The sequence below is a fragment of the Syngnathoides biaculeatus genome, chromosome 3 (genome assembly GCF_019802595.1).
Source record: "Syngnathoides biaculeatus isolate LvHL_M chromosome 3, ASM1980259v1, whole genome shotgun sequence".
In the NCBI taxonomy this organism is placed as follows: Eukaryota; Metazoa; Chordata; class Actinopteri; order Syngnathiformes; family Syngnathidae; genus Syngnathoides; species Syngnathoides biaculeatus.
Window position 1 is genome coordinate 4,615,518 of NC_084642.1, and position 9,782 is coordinate 4,625,299.

The window sequence follows — 9,782 nt, forward strand, 5'->3', positions numbered from 1 at the left end:
CCTGGCAAGTCCAGAATCAACACCTGCTGTAGCGCCAGGGAAGTTAATCCTATGTAATACTATGTACGCTTTTTGTTGTGAATTCCCACACCACTGAAAATTTTAAACTATACATGTATTTCTACTATGCAGTTTAATATCAAGAAAAGCTAAAACAAAATGCTTTAATAAGCCTAAATTTTTAGGCTCGGAACGCATTATTTCTTTTTCCATTCATTGTAATGGGAAACATCGATTTGGTTTTCAAACAAATCACTTCTCAAACCATTTTCTGGAGCGTATTGTGGTTGAGAACCGAGGCTTCACTGTATATGAAATGTACGGAAGCGTCTTGCTGTCACACGCACAAAAAAAAATACTGTTTTCCGGAGTATTTTTTTGTTTTTCGAACTAATTTTTTGTCCCGTGTTTTTCAAGCTATTTTTCCCCCTCGAGTTATCGGGACACATCGCACTCACGCCAGAACCTGTGAACAACAAGTGACTCTTGACGGACTCTGCAATAAGGAAAATGACCATCTTATTTTCTGTGATCAAATTTTATTTTGATATAGAATATATAAGATATAAGACACTGGAAGATACTCCTGTCTTTGAGTCACATAGAAGGTATCATTAACTCAGTAAAATAATATCTCAAAAAACAGAGGCGAAAAAAAATTCGCCCGAAAAACTGAGAAAAAAAATTTGTCCGAAAAACAGAAAAAAAACTTAGCCCAAAAACCAGGATTAAAAAAAAAATTAAAAAGACCCGTCAAATCGTTGACGGTTGCATGAGGAATTTGCGACCCCTTGTGGAGCGACCAGTCAGTGCAAGTATGTGAATCTCGGGGATGTCTTAGTCATAAACTGTAAAACTTAAAAAAAAAAAAAAAAAAAAAAAGTCATTCAGCAGTTGAAAAATTACTTCCCATCACCCAGAAAAAAAGTCAAAGAATGCAAACGGGGCGGCACAGCTGGTAAAGCGTTGGCCTCACAGTTCTGAGGTCCCGGGTTCAATCCCGGACCCGCCTGTGTGGAGTTTTTAATGGGTCACTCCAAATTGCCCCTAGGTGTGATTGTGAGTGCAGCCGTTTGTCTGGATGTGTCCTGTGATTGGCTGGCAAACAGTTCAGGGTGTACCCCGATGACAGCTGGTATAGGCCCCAGCCCTCCCCGCGACCCCTGTGAGGATAAGCGGCTAAGAAAATGGATGGAAAACCTTATTCCCAGTACAAAACAGCAATTACTCCACGGAAAAAAAATTACATTCTAAAAACACGTAGTTACCAACACAATTTACAAAATGCCTCGAGCCATCCTGGCAAGTCCAGAATCCAGAAAGTCCAGTGCTGTAGCGCCAGGGAACTTAATGCTATGTAAACAAATGTCATTATAATTTATATTATTTCCATTAAGTGTATTTTTAATTAGGAACTGTCTGCGTGAAGGCCATTCAAGACCGACAGCAGCTTCATAAAATCGTTGTCAAACACTGCCCCCGTGTGGACGAATACAATACTGCTAAAATAATAAGACGTTTTAAATCAATGTACAAAGAAGAAATTTATTAAGAAGTACAAGAGTAACTGTAAATTCCAACAATTGAAAGCTTTAATTGTGTCCCGTTGAGCCGAAGCCTCCCGCCCCGCGTTCCGTCTCGTCGAGTGACTGGGGGGGAAGGAAAAAAAAAAAAAACATTTTTGTTGCGAAAATAGGAGCGCCGCTGACTTGCATGCAAAACTTTCCCGTGCTTCGGCTTCTTTACCGCCTGCTCGACTAACTCCGGGAAGGCGATTCTCTCGCAGACCAGCTGGGCAACCCGGTCACCTTTTTTCACTACAAGTTTGAACACAAAAACTGACGCTATGAAACTGAGATGTGGAAAGGGGAAAAAATAAAATTAAAAAAAACGGAAAAATAGAAAATGCATTAGATTTGTTTTGTGCGTTTGACTGATGCTCACAACATGTTCACTCAAAAGATGAAGCAGTGAAGTTAAAAGTTGAGGACGACAAACGGATACTTTTTTTTTTTTTTTTCAAAGCGTTGTGGACCATGCAGCATATTGAATGATAACCTTATATATATATATATATATATTTTTTTTTTTTTTAATTATTATTTTTACATTTTATTATTTTATTGGTTCCAGTTATGAGTTTAAAAGTACAACAAAAACGTACGCAAATGAAATTGTCAAAACATGGCCATTTAGCCGTTCCCTATACTGCACTCGGTCGGGTTTGCCTCCAATGTGAGGAAGAAGAAGAAGAAGAAAAAAAAAAAAAAAAACAAACAATCTACTTCAACTGCACATAGAAGAAGAATCAACGAGCACGAGTAGAACAAGACGGCGCCAGGTTTGGGCGCCGCCAAAGCAGGAAGCTAAATATCAGTCACTCGCATTTGAAAAACGTACGGGTGTGGTCAGTCATGCCGGCAGATGTAAAGTTGCGGGTGTGTGTTCAGTTTGTCGCATACGCACCTGTCAAATCGCAATATGTTTCATTTACAATCTTTCACAAAAAAATGGCTGCATGCAAAAGTCTTTTCTGAGGTCTGCCAGGGTGATTTTCAACACATTTTTAAAAATAATATACTATCACCGACGTAATAAAATCCCGGAACAGCTAACGTGAGGACTTAAGCGCTAAGTCCAGATGAAAATGACATTGAGAGACGGAAACGTTGCGCGACGGAGACTTTCTGAGGCTCTCCGGGTCTTATAATAATATTATAGTATTCCACTATTTTTTTTTCCCCCTCCAATATTAGCGAACTTGTCAATTACCTTCAAATGTCTGCTTGCTGAAGTTAAACAGAACGATGCCAACGTTGCCTCTGTAGTCCTCATCAATCACTCCGGCTAAGGACACGCACGGGGCGGGAAATAAAATTTACAATCACCTCATGAACCAGACTGAAGGAGGAAAACCACGTACGGTACCGTAATTTCCAGCCTATTCTTCCAGCTCTTCCGGGGGGGATCCCAAGCCAGCCGAGAGACATAGTCTCTCCACCGTGTCCTGGGTCGTCCTCGGGGTCTCTTTCCGGTGAGACGTGCCCGGAGCACCTCACCACGGAGGCGTCCGGGATGCATCCGGATCAGATGCCCCAGCCACCTCATCTTGCGCCTCTCAATGCGGAGGATCAGCGACTCGACATTGAGCCCCTCCCAGTTGACCGAGCTTCTCACCCGACCTCTAAGGGAGAGCCCGGACACCCTGCGGAGGAAACTCATTTCGGCCGCTTGTATCCGCGATCTTGTTCTTCGGTCACGACCCGCAGCTCATGCCCAAAGGTGATGGTAGGAACATAGAACGACTGGTAAATAGAGAGCTTTGCCTTTTCAACTTAGCTCCCTCTTTACCACACCTTTGTGTTCCGTCTTTTGTAAACATCTCGTGTTTCAGTGTGGGCACTTGCGGCTTATACACAGGTGCGGCTTATGTATGTACCAAATGGTATTTCCTTAACAAATGTACTGGGTGAGGCTTATAACCAGGTGCACTCTGTAGGCCGGGAATTACGGTAGATTCACAAAGAATGGATTGAATTTGCCATTTCACTCACCTCCGACGTCAATAAAGTGCTTTACTGCGAGTCCAGATCTTGGGGCTGACGAGACAGTACAGTAACGTTACTCCCTATTTGTGGGTGTGCATGTGGGCGGGGGGACACACACACGACAACTCACCCACTCTGCCATAACAGCCGTGCGGTACTGCAATCTGGATGTCAGTTTTCACAACAGCCTTGTCCATCGGACCAATAGAATAATCATACGCACTGTAGTAAAAAAAAAAAAAAAAAAAGTTTGAGGTTAGATGACATCCATCCATCCATTTTCTTTCCTGCTTATCCTCACAAGGAGTGTTAAAGCCTATCCCAGCTGTCAATGGGCAGGGGGCGGGGTACACCCTGAACTGGTTGCCAGCCAACCGCAGGGCACATCGAGACAAACAGCCGCACTTGCAATCACACCATGGGGCAATTTAGAGTGTCCAATTAATCTTGCATGTTTTTGGAATGTGGGAGGAAACCGGAGTGCCCAGAGAAAACCCACGCAGGCAAACTTCACACAGGCGGGGCCGGGATGGAACCCGGGACCTCAGAAGTGTGAGGCCGCCGAACCAAATTCATAGTTCTATCAATCACAGCAAGTTGTCCAGGTCCTGATGGTGAAAAGCAGCCCCAGAGCATCAAGCAACATGTTTGGCTGTTGTTATGATGTTCCCTGGGTAAAATATTGCATTTGATTGATGCAGACGCCTTCCCAAAAGTTCAACTTTCGTCTTATCAATCCAGAGAAGATCCTTGTAAGTCCGGAAATCATTACATAAAAAATTTAATTAATTTCAGCCTATTTGTGACCCAGACACTCGTTTTAACAATTGTGACCTTTGCTTTTTGGGGGGGGGGGGAATTCTGCAATTTCCAAATTCATACCTGCCAACTGGTACGGTTTAGCCGCAGTTCATACGGCTTTTGTGGTGAATCTTGCGTATATGGCCGTACATCACAAATCATAGATTCTGAAAATTTCCGTTTGCTTTTGCTCAAAATGGCGCCCGTCCACTCTATTGTAGGGAAAACCCAAAGCTGGGGAATTCCAAACGTAGCCTGCATCAAAGATTTTCGTCGCAGCAGGCATGATGTTTAGCGCGGCGATAAATGTTGATTTAGATGAGCGAAATCCTTTCATTTCCGGTAACCTTCCGGTAAATCCTCGGCCCGGCTTGAGCACCGCCGAGCCGGACACCTCACCGCGGAAAACACGGAGGCTGCCGGCCGGCTCTCGGCTACCTGTCGCAATCGATCGAATCGTGAATGATACGCTCTTGGTAACACTGACCTATCGAGATGGGAGCTATACGCGGATATTACTCGAGTGAGTGTCATTTGTTGAGAAAATTTCAGGGGGGTAGGGGTGGAGTATCGTGCGCCTGCCTCTCCCGCGCGCCATGTGAGGCATGAAAAGTGTTGCCACATATGCAGCTCACGGAGCGAGGCACGAATGAATACTTGGGTGCAAAACAGCATCTTTTGCCGATATTATTTGCAGAGCCACAGTTGCACCTCATGAAATCAGATTAAAAATCCCCAACATTTCGCATCGACAGCTAAAATGGATCCTAGAGCACAAAGCAAGGTGGCTCGAAGTTCCCGACGTGGAGGTTTAAGATCAAAAGCTGCGCAGTGGAATTATTTCAACATTTCAAACTCATTTCGTGGGGTGTAGAAGAGGCGGAAAGCACCTGTAGAGGTCGTAGCCGGCGGCCTTGGTGGAACCCCGCGTGGGGGTCGTGGCATGCTCGGACAGTTTGGCGAAGCGGAGAACGGAGAGCTCCTCTTCGCCGCGGTTGCTTTTCAACCTCTTGGATGGAGAAACTTCACAACCATTTGCTACCTCAAGGCAGGCCATATTGGCAAACGGTACAACGGAGGGCAATGAAAAATACTAATCGTAATTAAATAAAAATCGAAAATGAATATTGTTCCGTCGGTGACGACAAAAGCTGCAATTCGCTCAAGCGCGTCATTTCCGGGAAAAAGAGCGCCGTCCCCCAAATCTTTCTGTACATTAGCACAACTAAAACGTTACAGTGGATATAACCTGCTTAGTTACGAATTTATATACGTTTAAAACGAGAGTAAATGCTTCAATTTTAATGAAAACAACGCCTAATGCTGTTTTAAACAAAATTATGGGTATGACGTCATAAGCACGCGACAGCATCGCATCTCTCGAGACCTTTTTCATCACTATATCACAGGGACCTCGCGAGATCTTCATTTACCACAACACCATCGGAACCAGCCGCAAATTCTTTTAAACTTACATTCACGCCGTTGCAAAATTAACAACAACGCAGCGTTTTTGACGTCTACGCGTTCAGTTAACGTTAAAGACATCCACTGTGCTAAAAACGACAGTCCCAAAACAGATTTATGAAATGATCGTGAAACGAACGTCGCGTAGCGAGAGTTGAAAGAAAAATTTTGGAAAGAACTCGATGAAGTAGTTCTGAGCATCCCAGACAGCGAGAGAGTTGTGATTGGTGCAGATTGTAATGGATATATTAGTAAAGGAAACAGGGGCGATGAAGAAGTAATGGGTAAGTACGGCATCCAGGAAAGGAACTTTGAGGGACAGATGGTGGTGGACTTTGCCAAAAGGATGGAGATGGCTGTAGTGAACACTTATTTCCAGAAGAGGGAGGAACACAGGAGAGTACTTGCTGTGTCTTTTGGTAGGAAAGGGGAGAAGGAGACTTGGTGGTGGAACCCCAAAATGCAGAGAGTCATACAAGGAAAGAGATCAGCGAAGAAGAAGTGGGATACTGAGAGGACTGAGGAGAGGCGAAAGGAGTACATCGAGATGCGACGTAGGGCAAAGGGAGAGGTGGCGAAGGCGAAACAAGAGGCATATGAAGACATGTACACCAAGTTGGACACGACAGAAGGAGAAAAGGATCTCGACAGGTTGGCCAGACAGAGGGATAGAGATGGGAAGGATGTGCAGCAGGTTAGGGTGATTAAGGACAGAGATGGAAATGTGTTGACTGGTGCCGGTAGTGTGCTGAATAGATGGAAAGAATACTTTGAGAAATTGATGAATGAAGAAAATGAGAGAGAAGGAAGAGTTGCAGAGGCAAGTGTGAAGGACCAGGAAGTGGGAATGATTACTAAGGGGGAAGTTAGAAAGGCACTAAAGAGGATGAAAAATGGAAAGGCAGTTGGTCCTGATGACATACCGGTAGAGGTATGGAAGCAATTTGGAGAGATGGCTGTGGAGTTTTTGACCAACTTATTCAACAGAATACTAGCGGGCGAAAAGATGCCTGAAGAATGGAGGAAAAGTGTTCGAGTTCCCATTTTTAAGAACAAAGGGGATGTTCAGAGCTGTGGGAACTATAGAGGAATAAAGTTGATGAGCCACACAATGAAGTTATGGGAAAGAGTAGTGGAGGCTAGACTCAGGACAGAAGTAAGTATCTGTGAGCAACAGTATGGTTTCATGCCTAGAAAGAGTACCACAGATGCATTATTTGCCTTGAGGATGCTAGTGAAAAAGTACAGAGATGGTCAGAAGGAGCTACATTGTGTCTTTGTGGATCTAGAGAAAGCCTATGACAGAATACCAAGAGAGGAACTGTGATACTGCATGCGTAAGTCTGGTGTGGCAGAGAAGTATGTTAAAATAGTACAGGACATGTATGATGGCAGCAGAACAATGGTGAGGTGTGCCTTAGGTGTGACAGAGGAATTTAAGGTCGAGGTGGGACTGCATCAGGGATCAGCTCTGAGCCCCTTCCTGTTTGCAGTGGTAATGGATAGGCTGACAGATGAGGTTAGACTGGAATCCCCTTGGACCATGATGTTCGCAGATGATATTGTGATATGCAGTGAAAGCAGGGAGCATGCAGAGGAACAATTGGAAAGATGGAGACATGCACTGGAAAGGAGAGGAATGAAGATTAGCCGAAGTAAAACAGAAGATATGCGCGTGACTGAGAGGGGTGGAGGGGGAAGTGTGAGGCTACAGGGTGAAGAGATAGCGAGGGTGGACGACTTCAAATACTTGGGGTCAACAATCCAGAGCAATGGTGAGTGTGGTAAGGAAGTGAAGAAACGGGTCCAAGCGGGGTGGAACAGCTGGCGAAAGGTGTCTGGTGTGTTATGTGACAGAAGAGTCTCCGCCAGGATGAAGGGGAAAGTTTATAAAACAGCGGTGAGGCCGGCCATGATGTACGGATTAGAGACGGTGGCACTGAAGAAACAACAGGAAGCAGAACTGGAGGTGGCAGAAATGAAGATGTTGAGGTTCTTGCTCGGAGTGAGCAGGTTGGATAGGATTAGAAATGAGCTCGGTAGAGGGACAGCCAAAGCTGGATGTTTTGGAGACAAGATTCGAGAGAGCAGACTTCGATAGTTTGGGCATCTCCGGAACCGAGAGAGTGAGGAAATTGGTCGGAGGATGGTAAGGGTGGAGCTACCAGGGAAAAGAGCAAAGAGAAGGTTTATGGATGTGGTGAGGGAAGACATGAGGGCAGTTGGGGTTAGAGAGGAAGATGCAGGAGATAGGCTAAGATGGCAAAAGATGACACGCTGTGGCGACCCCTAACGGGACAAGCCGAAAGGAGAAGAAGAATCACCTGCTAGCAAATGACAACAACTAGTGACACTGGAGCCTAGATAACGTCTTGAGTGCTGAATCCTACGTCGACCTCGCCGCCATATTGGATGTGGTCGCCAAATGCTGATTTTTTTTCCATTTAATTCGTGAAAATGGGCCAACCGCTGAGCTGGCAAAGTACTCACTCACTTAAAAGTAACATTACAAGTAAACGTAGTGCTGATGTGACTGCTTTAGTGAGTAAAAGTGAAAAGTACAATCCCTTAGAGGTGTCACAATTGGCTTACCCACAACTAATTCATCGTCTAGAGCAGCGGTCGGCAACCTTTGACACCGAAAGAGCCATTTGAACCCGGTTTCCACGGAAAAGAAAACACTGGGAGCCGCACATCTAAAATGAAGAAAAAAAAAAACTTCTACTACTTTACCGCAGCATGTTTCTCCATTGGCTTTGCCGGGCTTGAAAGTCGCTCAAAATAGACGGCGTTTCAGCGGGTATACCCGCTTCCGCAGTGTGACGTCTATTTTGAGCGACGAAAAAATAATAAATAATTTAATTAATATTTTAATATTTCAAGATCACAATCTTCAAATTTAGAACTAAAATAATATAAAAACTAACACAAATAAAACGCACTTCAATTAAATACAAAAAAAAAAAAATTAGTAATTTATTTTCCCAAGCCAATCAGAGCCGCATTATAAGGATGAAAGAGCCGCATGAGGCTCCGGAGCCGCGGGTTGCCGACTGCTGGTCTAGAGTGTTGTCTAACTTTAAATTCATCCAAATCCTCTCTCAATTATAAATTTGTCTGATTTCTGCTGTCATCCATGAAAGCAGACTAAATATATTAGTTATCAGGTGTTTCACTTGCTATTCTAACGTCCATCCATCCATCCATTTTCTTCACCGCTTATCCTCACGAGGGTAGCGGGGAGTGCTGGAGCGTATCCCAGCTGTCAAGGGGCAGGAGGCGGGGCACACCCTGAACTGTTTGCCAGCCAATCGCAGAGCACATGGAGACAATTGTACTCACAATCACACCTACGGACAATTTAGAGTGTCCAATGAATGTTGCATGTTTTTGTGATGTGGGAGGAAAATGGAGTGCCTGGAGAAAACCTGTCTTTTGTTTGATCAAAATCTGAAATTTTGCAACTATTCTGTGTGACGTGGCACAAACTAATGTTGATGATTTGAAACCAAACTGAATTTGCACTTTGATCACGCTTTTTATTGCTTCTTATGTGTAGTACAAATTAATTGATATTAGTCAAAACACTGCTTGTGTTTACACATCGGTACCCTCGATTCCCTTCATCATATTATCATATTAATTAAATTGGAACTAATTGGAATTATGAAATAAGGCCTTGTTCTAAATGATCCAACTCTTCAATATATTAATATTATTACTAATAATATTCACTCCCTAGCAAACACCAGCCAAGAGTCACACAAAATTTACAAAAAATGTTTTTAATTTTTTTAAATGATTTTTACATACACAAGCACTTACAGGAAGTATACTTAAATAGAAACAAACATTCAAAACGATTATGAAACAATGGTTACCTGAACAAAACTTCAAATATATCTAAAGTGAAATAAAATATGGAAGGGATGCACATAATAATATATTATCTGACAGTTTTTATTT

General features: G+C 43.6%; 1 protein-coding gene across 2 annotated transcripts; it reads right to left on the reverse strand.

The window, feature by feature from the left end:
• Positions 1–1,531: 1,531 nt before the first annotated feature.
• dut (deoxyuridine triphosphatase) lies at positions 1,532–8,645 on the reverse strand. Of its 2 annotated transcripts, XM_061813783.1 has the most exons (7): positions 8,550–8,645; positions 5,240–5,358; positions 3,679–3,770; positions 3,555–3,599; positions 2,773–2,847; positions 1,747–1,817; positions 1,532–1,649 (listed from the first exon to the last, which is right to left on the reverse strand). In XM_061813783.1, exons 1-7 carry the CDS (start codon positions 8,565–8,567, stop codon positions 1,593–1,595), a joined length of 477 nt encoding a protein of 158 aa, XP_061669767.1. In that variant the 5' UTR covers positions 8,568–8,645; the 3' UTR covers positions 1,532–1,592. The 2 variants fall into 2 exon arrangements, with proteins under 2 accessions (XP_061669767.1, XP_061669766.1); XM_061813782.1 differs by lacking the exon at positions 8,550–8,645 and having other exon boundaries at positions 5,240–6,604.
• Between the last annotated feature and the right edge of the window lie 1,137 nt (positions 8,646–9,782).